Source organism: Pan troglodytes, chromosome 11, assembly GCF_028858775.2.
Source record: "Pan troglodytes isolate AG18354 chromosome 11, NHGRI_mPanTro3-v2.0_pri, whole genome shotgun sequence".
In the NCBI taxonomy this organism is placed as follows: Eukaryota; Metazoa; Chordata; class Mammalia; order Primates; family Hominidae; genus Pan; species Pan troglodytes.
In genome coordinates this window covers 63,422,696-63,440,817 of record NC_072409.2, presented here as the reverse complement: position 1 = coordinate 63,440,817, position 18,122 = coordinate 63,422,696, and the positions used below count along the sequence as shown (strand labels likewise).

General features: G+C 36.6%; 1 protein-coding gene across 3 annotated transcripts in view; it reads left to right on the top strand.

The window, feature by feature from the left end:
- The window catches only part of ALDH1A1 (aldehyde dehydrogenase 1 family member A1), a 179,256-nt gene that overhangs the window by 127,593 nt on the left and 33,541 nt on the right, over positions 1–18,122 (top strand). For all 3 annotated transcript variants that reach the window (XM_016960315.2, XM_016960316.3, NM_001246547.1), the window contains 1 exon segment: positions 12,362–12,466. In XM_016960315.2, the coding sequence (XP_016815804.1) occupies positions 12,362–12,466 (105 nt within the window).

Here is an 18,122-nt window from a genome sequence, read left to right as displayed (position 1 = left end):
ACTATAGCCGGCATGTATGATAAGAGAGCAAAATACTCACTAGAGAAGCTTACTGGAAAGAACCAAACGAGTAGGAACAATAGAAAGCAAACAACGAGAAAGAGAGCATACTGAAATAACATAACTTTCCAATATGTTTAATAAAATGAGTGTTAAAATAGGGGGACTTAAGTCTGATAATTGGATTCGAAAATCTTCAGATGGACTTGCATTATTTTGCATATTTTGGTGGGGGGAAGAAAAGCATTATTTCTTCAGCCAAGTTTGTTGCCATTGGAGCAGATGTGTAATTGTTAACTGATAAATATTTAGAGAAACAAGAGCAGGAGCTAGATCCAGACTTTAAAATCCGCAGCTGGGGGGAACTAGGAAATGGATCCTGCTTGAGTCGTTCTGAGAGTAACTCTGAACTTTGCCTGTTTCACACTGCTTTCCTGTCAGATCCTAGAACTCCAAAACAAACAAATGAATAAAACACAATCTAACCAAAATTACTTGAAGTTATCTTTATGGTGTGATGCAGAAAGTATGGTAAGAAATTAACTCTTGCAAATCAAGGGAGAGCCATTTTGCTGTCTGAATTAGCCAACAGAAAAACAAAGGGCATTATAATTTAATGATAAAGTAAAAGTCCCCACTGTTATATATTTATTTCCTCACTTGTAACCATGAATGGCTTTGAAATCCCAAGGTCTGTTGCATTTTCATTTTCATAAAGCACAACAAATGAGGAAGTTGCTCAGCTGATTGGCTCTTTTCCTCAGGAAAGTAGCAGCAGAGATCAGATTGTGCCTTTAACATGGTTGACCAGCAGCTATGAAGTGTATTTTAAGGTATTATTATCACGAGATTTTGTTAAAGAGGAAAGATTTTTTCCATTTAGTTTTACTACAAATGGTAGCATGAAAAATGCAGTAAATCCATACCGTCAAACAATTTACATTTGGCAAAGGTATGTCCAAAAGGTTGCAAGAGTCCAGTCTCCCTCATTTTCTTATTCCAAGTTTGTCATTCACAAGAAATTTCAATTGAAAGTAGGTACATTTAAAAATACATTTCATGAAGCTCAAAATTGTTGACAATGCTTAGATTATTGTATTACTATTATTAATGGGATTTTTTTTTTAATGATACTACCTAGGAAGATATTTTGGTAGTCTGGATGCCCCTGTCTCCCCACTCCTTTGGCTTTGCAGAAGTTTGCAAAGTCTTCCTTGTGTGTGTATTTCAAGGAAGCTCTAATGTAAATAACCTTCCTGCTAAATTAAGCTTCACTTAGTAGTCATTAATTAAGCATGTAAGAAGCGGTACTAGACAAATGAGATGGTCCTAAAAATCTAACATACAAGCACAGACCTAATGAACCCTTAACACAGAGAGATGATTTTGAGATTGAAACCTATTCACTTCGAAGTCACTGTGCAACAACTCCCCTCTAGGGGAAGTGACTGACCTAAGTGTCCAAAAGAAGGCAAGACTCAAAGAGCAGGCGTTTTGCTCTGTGTTTAAGAACTTTTCTGGGTAAAAATACTCCAAACAAGTCAGTGAATTTTGATTTCTCATGCATCTTCTATATAAATCTGTTCTGCTCAGATAGCATTTTATTGTTTAATTTATTGGTTACAGCGTTTTCACACTTGGGAGGACACCAGTTATGTATGTAATTAAATCTAAATGGGTGAACTTTTTCAAATGCCTTCGCATTTTTTTTTTTACTATGTCCCAGTGAAGAATTGGATTGAATTTGCTCTTGCAAGAGGAGTTAAAAAAAAATGATGGTTATTAACTATAATAAGTTCCCTGGTTACAAACCAAGTAAGCAAGGAATTTATAGTGTCTGAGGAATTATCTTCTATTACCAGCCCCTAAAGTCTTGTGTTATTTTTCTGTTACTATTCTAATGTCCTTTTTTATTATTATTATAGCTAGAAGTATATTGGTTGTTAGGACAAGTTGGAGAGAACAGATAGGGTTGAGTAAAAAAAAAATATTACAACTACGACAGAAAAGCTACATACTCTCAAGCTTGGGACTGCTTTTCACCCAAACAAAAGAATTTATTGATGCATATCTTTTTATGACTTATTTTCTAGTACAGTCTGATTATTTCTTTGTTGGGGTAGATTAAAGAGAGATCAGAGTTTAAGAAATGCTTTCTAAAATTATACAAAAGCTTTTGGAATTTAAAACCTCAAAAACATCGTTACAAATTCACTAATATGAACTCGTATCCCATCCTTATCCTCATTACTCCTCTTTCCAACTCTAAATGAACCCCACATTTTCCATTTTATTGAGCCTTTAAATGAAGAGATTCTTTGAAAGTTATGTGATCATTGGGCAAGCTACATTACTTCTCTCTGCCTCGGTTTTCTTATGTTTAAAATGGGGATGATAAAGGCACGTATTTTCTAAGGTCGATGAAAGTATTAAACGAACTTAATGCGTACAAAGCCCTTGAAATAATGCCTGGACATGGGCAATGATTTAACGTTAGTGATCCTAGTCCTATTTTTCTGAATCCTTTCCAGTTTTTCCAGAATTTTCCCTTTTACCCAACCTTTCCTAGACCTGTTTCCTACAAGTATTCCTCACGTCTTCTCCTAGCTTTTCTGTCACTCTTTTTTGTACAGTCATGTCCCATCTGACAAAGATTGCATCAGAGTGAAGTTCCAAGGGTCTTCCAAGATTTCAGGGATCAAAAATTTTCTCCTACAGGATTTGGTAACTTTGTTTGCCATTCTCTCTTCACAATACTGTTGTTTTACCTTTTCTTTTTTCTTTTTTTTTTTTATAAAAGGGAAATAGGAAATTCAAGAAGACAAGCATTCTCAGACAGAATTCAAACGCCAAAATGTTTAACTTAATTAGTAAGCTTCACTTATTAAACCATGGTTTGTTCATGCTACAAAAGACCTTCATCAGCTAATGACATTTTACTCATACATACACACACACACACACACACAATAAATAATTATAGGTAAAATTTATTGTGCTTACTCTGCCATGACTGTTTAAGTTCTTGACAATGATTTTATTTACTCCTCATAATAACCCTATGAGGAGGTTACTATTCCTGTTTCACAGTTCAGGGAACTGAGGAACAGAGCGGCTATGTAACTTACTAAAGTTACACAGCAAGTAAGTGACAAAGCTACACTGCCAATGCTGGCAGTTTGAGCTAACACACTAGCAAGAGACTTGTCTAAGGTCAATTCCACTACTCTGGGACACTGACTTGCCAGAATCCTCTTGTATCCTTCTTCATCCTGACTTTCATTTGCCCATTGCTGATTACCATGGTCTTTCCAGCTGCTGCTCAGCTGTTCCCAGGCCAATAAGAGAAAGTTTGCAGCCAACTTAGAAAAAGAGAACAATAGGGAAATTGAAAGGAAATAGGTTTTCTGCTTTGACTGAAAATGTGACGTTTGGGCTAGGAGAGGCTATGAGGCAGAGGACTTTGACATGGATGTGAAATGTCTGTGTGAACTACATTTCTTCAACTCCTATGGAATCGATTTTGGTTAGAGTAGGAGATTGCTTTCCTAGATTTCTGGTTTTGTTTAACCCTTCTGGGTTAAAGAGATATTTTCAATGGAGAAGAGTTATGAATCATTGAATAATACGTCCCAGGCACGATTTGAAGTGCTTCTTTTCCCCCATGATTATCCCTTTAAATTCTTACAACAAACAAATTCAGCTACATGAACTTTCAAATACCTCCTTTGTCCCCTTTGCTTGTTTCTCCCTTTTGCTTTTCGTTTCTCCCATATTTCCCTTCCTCTTATTTAACAAGGCCTTGAACAAGTGCCCTATGCTAGTTCTCATGATATAAGAGGGCTAATATGATTCACGTCTCATGCAGCCTCTATTCCTGGAAGGTGTGTGGAATAGTGTGGGGCAGAAAATAAGAGAATGCTTTAATCAGAAATTAGGAGAAATGTTTAAAGCAAAATAACTGAAAGCTGAGAGAATATGAATAGAAGAGCTTTTGATGAGGATTTTTAGGAAGGTGCTTTAAAGGTAAGCCTGAGGGATGTAGAGAATAAGGTGGCCAAGAGTGGGGAAAAACAAAGATCCAGAGGTCTTACCACATGCAAAGACCCCGAGGACAAGAGCATGTTATGCTCAAAGAACTATCCAAAGGCTAATCTGGCTGGAGTAAAGTGAATAAGGGAGAGAATGGATGAGATGAAACTGAAATACAGGCTGGGGCCGGATTGGCTGGCGGATTTTGAGGAAAATCACTGAGAGGTGCTTAAAACAGGAAAGGACTTATGTTCAAGGCAAAGCTGATTGTGCTGTGATGCTGCTTTCACTTGGGAAATGTTTTTAACTTCCTTCCAACTGAAGCAATATTTTGTTTGCTTTGGGCTTGGAAGCAGGTGAAAAAATAGCTGACTGGCTGCAAGGTGCAGTGACTGAACAAGCTAAACCTGGCTTCAATTTCCAGCTATTCTATGTATTTAATTATATGACCTTGGCCAAGCTTCTCATCCCCTGGGGCTTCAGTTCCTCTGTCTGTGAATTGGGAATGAGAATGACTACCTTGGAAAGTGGCTGTGAGAATTAAGTGAGGTAATTTGTGGAATGTGGCTGGCACTTATTAACTACTTAGTCCTTTCTCTCCTTGATTCTCTTTCCCAAGATGACTCCTAGAATTATATGATCATTCTGTTCTCAATGTAAGTTATATTTATATTGCTTATCACAGCTCAAAACTGATTTCATATATTTCTCTCATTTGAGGCTCATGATTAACCACTGGGAGGAGCTAGAAAAGATGCTAGCAGAGTCCCATTTCAAAGCTGAGGAGCCCGAGCTCAGAGATCATGACTGACTTGAGGTCACATAGCTCTTAAAATGCAAAAGTAGAATAAACTGGATTCTAAATATTTTTATCTTGGATCTGATGCTTTCCCACATGATATCCTTTTTTCCTTAAATATCAAAACCAGTAGTACTAGAATCTCACTCAAGAAAACCTAATCAAGAAAAAAATCTGAAGTAAATGACACATATCCTAAGAGAAGAGGGTATTATCCCCCTTTCCCAATTAGCTCTAACAACTGTTTTCACACCTATTACTGCATTTTTATCATTCATTCCTTACTGTGGTTGAAAGAATAGATCTAGGCTGAAGTCTGAGATTCTGTGTTCTTAACAGTCTTTCAGCTTTTGCTGATGCTACCAAAATGTCTGTTGACCAGCAGCAAGGGTCTAAAAGTTTTAGGTGAGTGAGCCTTATAAGTTCAATGCAGCAACCACCTTCCAGTTACTTCACAATAGAGCTTCCAGTTTCTTCCAGAAACTCGCACTCAGCCACATCAGAAACTTTCCTTTCAGAAAGTGCCAGAGCTAAGCAGAAACATGTTCATGGCCACAAACCAGTGACAGAACCAATCATTGATTTTAATAGTGGGAGATAATCATTTACTAATATTGAGAATGCAATACCTTAGCTCATCTCTGAGGACTGCTGTCTTGGCAAGTTGTTTTGTTTTCTGGCACCTGCCTGACTGTAAGAAAATGGAATTAACAATTCTAAAGTAAAGAACACATGTCCTAAGAGAGGGTATTGTCCCAATTTCATAAGGGCTCTCAGTACAACTCTTTATATAACTTTGTAACAGGGACTTTAACCTATTGAATTTGTCACTACATACTTGCCAGAATGAGGGAAACACTCTTAGAGAATAAGAAAAATAACTCATTTGAAGACCAACCCAAAGTAAAGGTAATGACTCTGAAATGGCATGGATAATCTATAGGATGATAGGTTGCAAATCAGCATAAAATAAGTCTCATGGAAATACAGACATCAAACAGAGATATCTGAAAATAGCAATTATCTGGCTTGGGATGGTGGTGTGGGGGGGTGCACTTTGGTTTGATTTATCATGATGCTATTATAACTATAGCCAGGGGATACATTATATGTTTACAAAGTGTAAGTGACAACATAGAACCATGTTCAAAAGAATTTGAGCAAGGATTGCTTCACAAACCCTTACTTAAAATCTAATAAATCAGAAAAGTAAATTTGTGTAATACTGGTTTTCCTGACGCTGACATGTTTTGGGTGTATAGATGTATATAGCAAAAGTATCCACAAACTTAGAAGCATTGCTTGAGAAGGATGTGAAGTGTTGCTAATATTGGGTTTTCTGATATTATCTCTACCTGATCCATTGTAACGTTTGACTTACTAATGGAAATTTGTTCACTGGGGACTTTGCACAAATCTCACATCTCTAAAAACTTTGCCTGAACTGTTCCCTCCCCCAACCCAGGTCCCATTTCCACCGACTATTTCCACTGCTCTATCGATACTTTTTTAGATGTCAAAGGAATACAAATAACTACTGAATTATGCTTTATATTTGGCATTCTTTTAGAAGGAAGAGGGCTTACATGTGAGCAATTCTATTACTAGGTCTTGATACTGCTAAAAATGGGCAGAACTTTCTATCGCTTCTACATCTTAACTCTGATACAGAAAATACATGATGTACAGAAGTTGCTGACAAGTTTTGTTATCATCTCTAGGACACAGTGATGGAGTGGCTCAAAACAAATGCTGTGGCATCTTTTCTCTTTCCCTGACACAATTGAAAAGGCTGACGGGGTTTTGCAAACAACAAGAAAAAAGAGTATATACTCACGTTACTAAAGTCAGACTATAATTTAAAGCAAATGAAAGGAAAATTTTATTTCTCCTATTTTTTGTTTTGGTCATTCTGTCATTTTGTTTTCATTCATTTGATGACAGTTAAAAATTTTCTTTCCCTTTGTTATTTCCTCCTTAATTTCCTTTTACATTTTCTAACTTTGAGTCTCAACGTTTTGCTTTCCTGCCTCGGGGTTAGGGTGCAAAGCAGTTGCCAGAGATCCAGCTTTGATTCTTTTAAATGTTTAACACCCCACCTGACTTTTGTTCAGTCTCTCCTCCTCATTATTCATCCCCGATCTCATACTCCCTGACTCCCAGCGGCCTTTAGTACTTTGGTAGGTTCCTAAGCTGAGAAAAGGTTGACACATTTACAGCACACACCAGTCTCCACAGGTTCACACCACCACCCATGCAGCCTATGCTGTGACTCAGTTCTCAAGTTTGAAAATTCACATGGATGACATTAAATGGGGACTCTCATCACCCTCCCTCTCATTTGGAAAATCTTAAAAGAAATTCTTTGTGCATTGAAAATGTGATCTCTTAAAATCTCTCTCCCACCAAGAAAGTATTGCCTTCCTTTACAGAGTCTAGGGCTGCTGGCCCAGTCGCTGCCCTGCCGAGATAATATTAATTTAAGGCACTCTGAGTATCTTTTGCAAGGAGTCAGGGGCTCCCCACTTTAGCCCACAGACTCCAAAATCTCATATCAGCAGATAAGGCAAATAGGGCTTTATTTTGCCACTAGTCAAAACTAGCTTTATCCAAGCCAGAAATATTTTGAGAAAATTACGCTTATTTATTTAGAACTGTAGCTTTATACACAATACATTAAGACATAATAACTTTTACTCTGGAAAGGCAATTTTTTTCACAATTATGACTAATTCTTGGACACCAGTTGAATCCAGGAAATGGCTACTTGTTTATCAAAGGTAAAATGATGCATTTCTTAAAATGTGGCATATCTAAAATCTGAAGTGTAAAAATCCATTTCTAAGTTGCCTCAACATTTCTATTGATTGCTTCCCCATATAGAAAGTACTTGAAGTCCAAGAGTATGCATAGGCATTTATAATTTCCAATCAATATTGCAAACCGAAGGTTGATGTCTACTTTACATATATATTATTCAAAAGTCACCTAAGTCCAAAATTCATAATTAGAATTGAGTTAATATATAATGGTTACATAGAACCCAAGAATATTTTACTTTTATAGTATCAACTCTTTTCCTCTAAGCTGGCTAAAGGCAAAAAACAAATGGAAAATAAGATTGTCACCATTATAGAACATTCAACAAGCCTAATGTAAATTTTATAATTATTATAACAAACATTCATTAGCCTAGACTTCTCCATATAACCATTAAATATAACTATAGAAACAGTGATTATACAAAAACATTTGGTCACACAGTGAGCTGGAAGGCAAATGCCCAATGTAAAGCTCCTATAATTAAAACAGAAAAAAAAAACGTATTTGAGGTAGGCCCTATGAATAAATTATCTGTAGCTAAGGGGAAGAAAAAGACTGGGCAATACCTGGCCTTCTAACAATCTAGGTCATCACATTACCTATGCCAAATTCCCTTTTCATGCTGAAACGCCTGTTTGTGGGAGAATGGCATAATTCATAATTTGTAGACTGCCCTGTTACATCACTCTCCTTCAAAACCTTGTGACCTTATGATAGGATTATGAAATTAGTCTCAAGGCTAATTTCTTGGACTCTGGTTGGTCTACTTCAGATCCACTTGGGGTACTTTAAAATCAGTATTCCTAAACATCCATTTGATCTGGTCTCTCTCCCTTTTTATACCCAGATCTCTGGGGATCAGGATCTGCCACAAATTGACTTTATTTTCAATGTCAGGCCTTATCTGTGACTTATGTCCACTGCAACTCCATTCTGTTGGGAGCTGCTCTGTTTACTGTGTTACAAACCTCCAAAGATTTGTCCCTCCCTTTACTCTTTTTTTTTTTTTTTTCCTTCTTGCCACCAATCTAGTTCCATCCTTCAAAGAAGCATTCTTTCAGCCTATGCCCCTCTACACCATTTATTGACAACACCGCTGCTTTGGCCATTTTGCTCCACAGTCTTTAATTCTGTACTGGCTGCTCTTGATATGAATACATTCTCCTCTTAGATTATAAGCCCCTGAGAGCAGAGGCCATGGCTAACTCATCTCTCATTTTTCCACAATAACTGCCAGACTATGTCTCAAGTATTTACTCATTATTGGACAAACACTTTTCTGATAAAGCAAAAGTTACTAATCATGATTATATAAATGTCAACACAAGTTCAAACACAAGTTGGGCTCACAGTGTCCTCCTGTCTTAAAGGTTAAAACTGAATAATGCAGAACAGTGCTGGTAATTTGGGGTCCTCTACAGCTGATCTCTTCAGTTGCCTGCAGGCTGCCAGATAAACATGTGTTATTACTTCAGGTTAATGCTCATTTACAAAACATTCACTGGCTTTAATCTAAAGTGGCAGTTTTATGTACAGCTTAGATGCAAATTCTGATCATGGAACTAGATGGTACATACATACTGTAATAATTCTTTTACCAAAAAGTATGTAAAGAGAGTAAAATAAGCTATAATATATTGAGAGCATATTATTGAGAACTTGAAACCACAGATTATCACAGACCTAAGGATAAGAGGACTCGGGCGAGAACTAGAAAGTCCGACCACAGGCCTAGCAAAATGTAATTGATTCTGTATGTTGTTTTATTTTATTTTTAATGAAATTACATTGTAGAAGGGTGAAATTCTGGATCTCTGCCAAAATGAGGTCTGTGTTCCCTTAGTTTAGAGGTACAAAATCTAAGGTGGTAATACAATCTTTAGGCAGAGAGAAGGCAGAATTCCCAAGTGAATAAATCTGATGCAGGTTTTGAAAGACTGATTTAAAAGTCTACGGCAGGTATCGCAATATCTTTAGTTTTTTGTTTGGAATTTTATGGGCTGATATGTAGATATCTAACATTAACACAAAGCAGAACATAAGTAATTTATCAGTAGGATACTAACATGTTATGTTGGAAAGAAGAAAAAAGAGATTAAATTCAATTGGAGCAACTAGTCAAATCTTCATGAGGAGATGACGCAGTAAGCTAGAATTTGAAGTAAAAATAGAAGAAAATAGTGGAACTCTAGTCTAAAGAACAGTGTGAATAAAAGCATGCTGCAAAAATCAGCATGGTGTTTGAGGCAGTAGAATGAGGCTGGAACAAAGGGTAAACTGAGGGAATGGTAGAGCAAAAGACTGGAAAAGCATGTTGGGGCAAGATCGTGAACCACCTCCAGTGCCATGTTAAGCAGTCTGACAATAGAGGATCACTAAAGTATTCTGAGGAGGGCTGTAGACAGAATCTGAGGAAGATTATGATGACAAGGTGAAAATTAAATTTTAATTAGGCAGAGGTAGGGGGCAAAGAGAACAGGGAAAGCTTTTTTATACTTGTATAGAACAAAGTGATACAAAAGGGTACCTAGGGATTATTTGTGTCATTAACAGAAGGAAAGTGTGTGAGAGAGAGGGCTGGGGGACAGTGTGCATGAGCAAGCTTTAGAACTTTGGGGTGAGAGCAGCATAAAGCTAGAGATGACAGTGAGCTGAGTTCGGGACAAGGTGATTAAGTTCTTTCCCAGCCATCCCTTGAGAAGAAAAATACTAAGCTGTAAGGGCATAAATGGAAACACTCTAAGAATAATTATGGGATTCTGTAAAATGTATTTCTGATAGCTAGAGTGTTGATTCACTCTAAGAGACATTGGGCAAATCGGCACTTTCATCTGAATTTATTTTTCCTCAAATTGATCTAAGAGCCTAGTGTTTTTTCCCAAAAGATAATACAATGAATTTTATGGTCTTCATCTGTATTCAGTTAATCTTGTTTCTGTAATCTGATAGGGTTTCTTGATACTTCTTCCATCTTTCTCATATCCCCATATATGTATTTTTGCACATCTAGTCTCTTCATCTGAACAGTTTTGGGCCCCTTTTCCCTTTATTTAGGCATGCCCATGTGTTTTACCATCAATTTCAGGCTAGTACTACAATTCCTTTGAATGCTTCTAACTATACAGGATAACTTTCTTGTATGGAAATAATGCTGTTTTCTTGTATGGAAAATTATATTGGCATGAATGGGCAAACAAGACGGCTTATCCTCTTCCCCATTTTGTAGGAAATCACAAGTGTTATAGAGTATTCATTTGCAGAACGTTATAGATCTTATCCATGAGTAGCTGATGGATTATAGATCTTTGATTCAATTAATTTAGTTATTCAAGAATTTTTTACTGAGGCTAAAATTTCTTGAGGACTTTTGGACACTGAAGATAGACTGGAAAACCATACACAGCCCTTGATGGAAGGCAGACACTTAAAAATGACTATTTAAAAAGTGACAAATTGTCCAATGGAAGTATAGAGGAGACCAGGGAAGTATATTTTGTCTAAATAATAAATCACAGAATATAGAATGAATTATATTCAGGCATTTAGGGATATATAGTAATATACATTTTATTACTCTGATAGAATTTTAAGCTATGCTAGTGATCACTGGGGAATTTTTAATAAATAAGTAATTTGCATTTAGCATAGTAGCTAATTTAAACCTTGGAGGAGTGTTTCATTACATTCTCCCTCGGGGTTGAACTATTAATAACTTATCTTTAGATATCCAGTAAGAAGGGATGTCTGAATTAGGATATATGTTATAATCCAGCACATATGTCACCTTCCTTTACTCCCTGTGTTAGCTACCTCTGATTCAAAATCGAATAAACTAGTCCATCTTGTCATAAGTCTAACAGAAAGTTATATACTATCCAAGACTGTATTTATGATTGTTTTCATATTTCAAATAATTAGAAATGTGAAAGCTGGCTCCTCAAGAAAAGACAAATTCAGTGACATGAAAGTTAAAACTGAGATGTTTTAAATGACATATTGATGCTTTTAAGTATTTCTATTTTATAGTACACACAGACAAAATTCCATATTTTTTAGTGCTTACTGTTTCTTTAGTTGCATGTCTATTTCTCATAGTTACCATTAAGAAATCTTCTTCCTGATTTTGTCTGAAGACAACGAAATTACCAGGTAATCTTTTGAAAAGGAGAATAAAACCATATGCTTTTAAAAAGCCAATGAAACAATGTGACTAGCTAATTTTCTCTAAGTGAACTCCTTTTAGAATCCTTTAGCAAAATTCTTTTTTTAACTTTAAAACATTAAAGGATTAGAAAATAGTCTCTTATGATTCCAAATCACCAGTAGCCCAAAATGAGGATGTTCAGAATTTAAAGTGGAAAATAGAAGCATCATTAATAAAGACCAAGCCCACAAAAGCCTTTGCTTTTGCCTCAAATTCATGGCCATTTCAGGTAAAAGCATTGTTTTCTAGATTGTTTTCTCCAGTATGTATTTTCTAGTGTTGAAGTGATTGCATACCTTAAACTTAAAAGCATTATGTACTTCATTTTAGTACATGTCTACGCATGTGAACACAAAATGTCTCAAACAGCCAGAAAGTTTTGAGAGGTGAAGAGATGTGCATCATTTAGGCATGGTGAAATGCTTTAGTTTAAGTTTATGAAAATTTCCAAAATTTGCTGCATATTTAAGCGCCTTGTATGTATTTTCCCTTCATCTCTACAGATCTTCATAAACAATGAATGGCATGATTCAGTGAGTGGCAAGAAATTTCCTGTCTTTAATCCTGCAACTGAGGAGGAGCTCTGCCAGGTAGAAGAAGGAGATAAGGTGAGTTTCTGAACACTAGTTTCATTTTATGCCAGGTTTCTTGGGTTTTTGCCATTCTGAGCTCCTGAACCCCATTGCCAGTTCCAAAAGACATGCCATGAAAATATGGTTTCTGGGGCAGCTTAGGAAAATTGTCTAAGTTGTCCTTGTTACCAAAAAAAAAAAAAATGCTCTGTAGTTATGTAATAATGATAAACCTGTGCTTCTGGGTGTCATGGTGATTTTTTTTCACATCATTTTCCTTTATTTTCAATTGAAATAGTATATAGATTTATTTTACAGATTATATAAGAAGGGATTGATCATAGGTTATAAAGGAGAGAAATCTTCAGCAGGGCGCTGTGGCTCACACCTGTAATCCCAGCACTTTGTGAGACCAAGGCAGTCGGATCACTTGAGGTCACGAGTTCGAGACCAGCCTGGCCAACATGGGGAAACACCGTCTCTACTAAAAATACAAAAATTAGCCAGGCATGGTGGCACATGCCTCTAATCCCAGCTACTCAGGAGGCTGAGGCAGGAGAATCGCTTTAGCCCGTGAGGCAGAGGTTGCAGTGAGCCGAGATCATACCACTGCACTCCAGCCTAAAAAAAAAAGAAAAGGAAAAAGGAGAGAAATCCTTTATTCATATGAAATTGTTCTTTTTATGTTGCTAGATAAAACTAAAAGTTATTATAGAACTTTTAGAACAATATATTACTAAGTTATTTTATTAAAAATCACTGCATTAATATTATTATTCAACACCTGTAAAAATTATATTATAGAATAACTTAAATTGACTAACAAATTACAAGTGTTGTTATTTTCCAGCTAATAATAGAAACAACAAAAACCAATTTTTATTTAGTGAAAATTGTTCTCAAGTTCTAAATGCTATCTTCATTTAAAACTTAAAGCAACCCTATAGGGCAGGTACTATTTTGAGTCATTTTTACAAATAATGATGAGATGGCAGAGTAGAAAGGCTGAGTAATTTACTCAAGGTGACATTGCTAATAAGTAATAACATCAACATTAAAATGCTGTTCCTCTGACACTATAACCTGTGCCTAGTAGGGCTACTGCTTCACTTTGTGATTATTATGAAAGTAAGATAGGGTTGGCCGGGCGCAGTGGCTCTCACCTGTAATCCCAGCACTTTGGGAGGCCGAGGTGGGCAGATTACCTGAGGTCAGGAGTTTGAGACCAGCCTGACCAACATGGTGAAACCTCACCTCTACTAAAAATAGAAAAATTAGCTGGGCATGGTGGTGGGTTCCTGTAATCCCAGCTACTGGGGAGGCTGACGCAGGATAATTGCTTGAACCCGGGGATCAGAGGTTGCAGTGAGCCAAGATAGTGCCATTGCACTCCAGCCTGGGCAACAAGAGTGAAGCTCCATTAAAAAAAAAAATTAAATAGTCTTTCTTATTATGAAAGTAAGATATCCCAGCACTTTGGGAGGCTGAGGCGGGCAGATCACAAGGTCAAGAGATTGAGACCATCCTGGCCAACATGGTGAAACCTCGTCTCCACTGAAAATACAAAAATTAGCTGGGCATGGTGGTGCATGCCTGTAATTTCAGCTACTCGGGAGGCTGAGGTAGGAGAATCACTTGAACCCGGGAGGCAGAGGTTGCAGTGAGCCGAGATCACGACATTGCAGTCCAGCTGGGTGACAAGAGCGAAACTCCGTCTCAAAAAATAAAAAATTAGACAGCATAATATTAAATAAACTTTTTATTCTCCTCCTGGGTGAGGAGAGTAAAAAACTTCAGAATATTTATCTGAACACGTAAGTGTTTCTAAGTCTAATTTGAAATGATTTTTCTGCTCTTTAGTTGCCCAGGGGTTGCCAAGCTTTAAATTTCTGTAAAGAAGTAAAGTTTTATTTTATTTTATTATTATTATTATTGCTGCAGGAAAAGACTACTGGGAAATTAAAGTCAGCAACACCCAAGGATAATATTATTCATGACAATGTGTTTTAGTTAATTATAGCGATCACATGTTCCTGCCAGTCTCCTGCCCAGTCTTTTCCATTACTTTAGCCCCAGTAAATGAGATCACAAATCTCAACGTACTGGGCCATGCAGATACTTATTCCAAGATAGTGACAGACCTGAGGGGGCCCTTTTAGATTTAGGAGAGGCCCTTGGTTCAGATTTCAGTACGATGAAAACAAGTAAGACCGAAGTCTCAAGCCACAGGAGTACGGAGTTCAAACATAGGGGTTAACAATTTGAGAAGTAGAAACAAAATAGAATGATGACAAATGTCACTGGCTTTCAGATTCAGATTTACTCTTTATACTGAAGAGTTCACCAAAGCATAAATTCTCCATTCTGCTTCTCACTGTCTGTGGGAAAAAGTGCACAAACAAAGGTCCTTTATAATATTACTCAACCTTTGTTTATGGCCTCTTTCCCAGGCCACCACATTAACTTAAGAGTTTCAACTTCGTCATGCCCAGTGTCCATCCCCAACAATTGCTTGCTAGTCACTGCCTCTGTACATGTCCACAGTGTAGTCCTCAGGACCTAGTTCAAGTCACCATCTATAGTAAGAGCATAGATTTTCAATGTTTGTACTTAACCTTCTTTGAGATTCTGTTCTTTTTCATGTAAAATGAGGAGATAGAAAATGCTTGAGGAGTTAAATATATAGAGCTCTTCAACGGTGCCAGGCATATCCTAAAGCTTCAGTCATGCCCGGGTTTTATACTTATTTAAAGCCTTCTCTAACCTTCTCAAGCAGACTTACTCTCTTCTGTGTGGTTATAGGACATTGTATTTGCCTGTATTATAAGCTTTGTATTATACAGCTATAGGTTAATTTGTCTGAGACAATATGCTCCTTGCAGAGATCAACACTGCATCTCTTATTTATATCCTTGGTTTCTGGATATAGTATATCCTATAAGTATGCTATACTATATTTGATAGATATACTATACTATAGATATAGTATATTCTATAAATCTATGAAATAGCCTTCTTTTTCATCAAGTGTTGAATTTCCATATATTCCACATTCCTCACCTTAGGAATTTAGTACTAACCTGACTATTGGCTATGGCAGACCTTCTCAAAATTTAGCCTGCCTCAGAATGTCCAGGAAGGCTTGTTAAAACACAGGTAGCTGAGCCCCACCTTCCCCTAGATTTCACTGCAATAATCTTAGAATGGGACCTGAAAATTTTCATTTTTTATCAATTCTTTGGTAATGCTGATGTTGTTGCTTGGGAAGGAGGTGAGGGAATGCATCTTGAACCACTGAACTAAAGTGTTAAGCTGTTAAGTTGTATCTCCTCTCAAGCGTTAACATTTAACAGGGGTCAAAGAGTTTTGACACCTAAGAAAGTTAGTGATTGAAAACTGTACTGTGGTGATCACTCTGCACCTCTCTGAAATGCTACCAAACCAAAATTGGGCATAGAAATACTGATCATCCCTGGCAAGGTCTATAGGAGCCCCAGAAGCCTGTGCCCTATAAGCCATTCCCAGAAATAAGAGAGAAATTTATTCTTCACCTTTCAAAGAAGAATGAACGCTTTTTATCAGAGACTTCAGGAGATCCACACACTACCACCTCAAATGTTCGTTCCTCTAGTTGCTTGAGTGGCTCTAGCAGGCCTGGGGAGGTGAGAAAAGCAATAAAGGGCAAGGACAGAGTGAGCCCTTGAGAGCTACATACTTTCTCTCTCCATTCAAGAGGAAGGCCAGATCTGTTTGCAGTTTGCAACTAACAAACAGAAAAATATTATTGGTGTTTTAGTTCTGGAGCCTTGAACATCAACCTTTGCCACTGGGATTAATTTTATTAGGAAAACAAATCTCTATGCCCAAAGTTCCAGTTGAAACCCTGTCAGGCAGTCTGAGGACTTTTCTTAGTGAAGTTTGTGGGATTTACCTCCTTCCTAAAGTATAGTAAGGGAAAGCTAATGATCATACTGGAAGCCTTAGAAATGGTTGCCACCGATTTGCTCTGTGCTTCTTGACAATTACTATTGCTCACCCAAGAGATCAAGGATGCTCATTAACATCTACCCAATCTTTAAATCAGGTCACAATGCCAACTGAGTTGGCTGGTCAACTGGTTACTAAAACTAAAATGTTTATGGTATAAACTGTTCATGGTAAACCAGTTTGAACATCTAGCACTCTTATCATCACATTCTTTTTTGAATTATTTTAAAACATATTTTTAAATAATTATTGCTGTTCCCACAATTTTGCCGACAAATGTATAGTAAACTCCGACATTGCTTAGTGAAAGGTACAAATCTAGTAAATTACATAGTCACAGTAAACCTAATATTCTGTATCTGACTCTTTAGATAATGAGCCAAGAGGTTTTAGGGATTTAATTTGTAAGTAGAATGGGGCTAACAATGGGCTATATACCGCCTTTCAATGGTATTATAAAGAAAAGAGGAAGGGCAAGAACAAATGGAGGTTACAAAGCAAAGTACAGATGTGGGTGGGAACTGTTTTCTTTTCACTTCAGTGGTTCTTTTAGGCTATATTGACTAATCCTGAAAACTGCTTTTAATACTAAGGCATGACCTAACAAATAATTGGTGGGGATAAAAGTAAATGTCCATTAAAATAAGTGCCTTTGACAGGTGTAAAAGTAAAACTGGTCTGATAACTATTTTCTCCATCTCTGAATGAATTTAATATGGAAATGTACCATCTGGGAGTGATGGAAGAGTTCAGTCCTTCCTTAACTGTGCTTTAGGAGGCATTTGATATCTCATCATCATTTGAACTGTCTTTTTACATTCAGCTTGTGGCCCTTACTTCAAAAAAGGAGCATTTTCAGTGCTATAAGCAAAATTGTTATTGATGTTGGCAAATCTGAGTTAATGTACCAAATTGTTTTCTGTTTAATTAAAAAATTATATCCCTGAAAATTCCAGTTCTGAAATAAAAATTTAAAAAATGCTAGTCCTGGAATTAAGAAAACAATAACTCTTATGTCTAATAGTTTTTGAATAATGTATAAGTTTTGTTTTATCATGGAATCTATTAAAATATGATTTATTATGTAAATGCCAATGTAGTTAAATTAATTATGTAAGGCACCCCTTATATAAAATCAGTACAACATGATGAGTTTATAAAACAGGTAACCAAATTATTCAAAATTTATTTATTGCCCATTGTAGACCCAGAATTGTAAGAAATATTACAGTTTATAAAACAAATAGCAGTATATATTTGTTGCAAAGGAGGTCATTATTAGGGCAGCCTTACAGAGATGTAAGAACTAGATTTTGTAGTCAGATGTGGGATCAAAGGTTGATTCTACTGTCTGCTAGATTTCATATCCATGAGCCATAGTCTATTCATTTATAAACCAAGGCTCATGATACTTAATAGTAATAGAAACTATGGGGCTTTAAAGAACTTTCCTTAGTGCCTGGAGCTTAGTAGGCTCCTAGCTAGTAGCCATCATCAAGCTGGATTAGTCTGGCAAGGTTTTAGGTAGATTGATATTTGAGCTGGGTCTTAAAGTATATATAGGATTTAGAAAGTAAGGGAGTATACTGGTATAATATTCTAGACAAGGAGAACTACAGACACAAAGGTAAGAAGGAGTTGGGTCAGATAGAGTAGAAAAAATGTAAACACTAAGTTTGGATAGGTGAGATGTGGTCTGAAAATC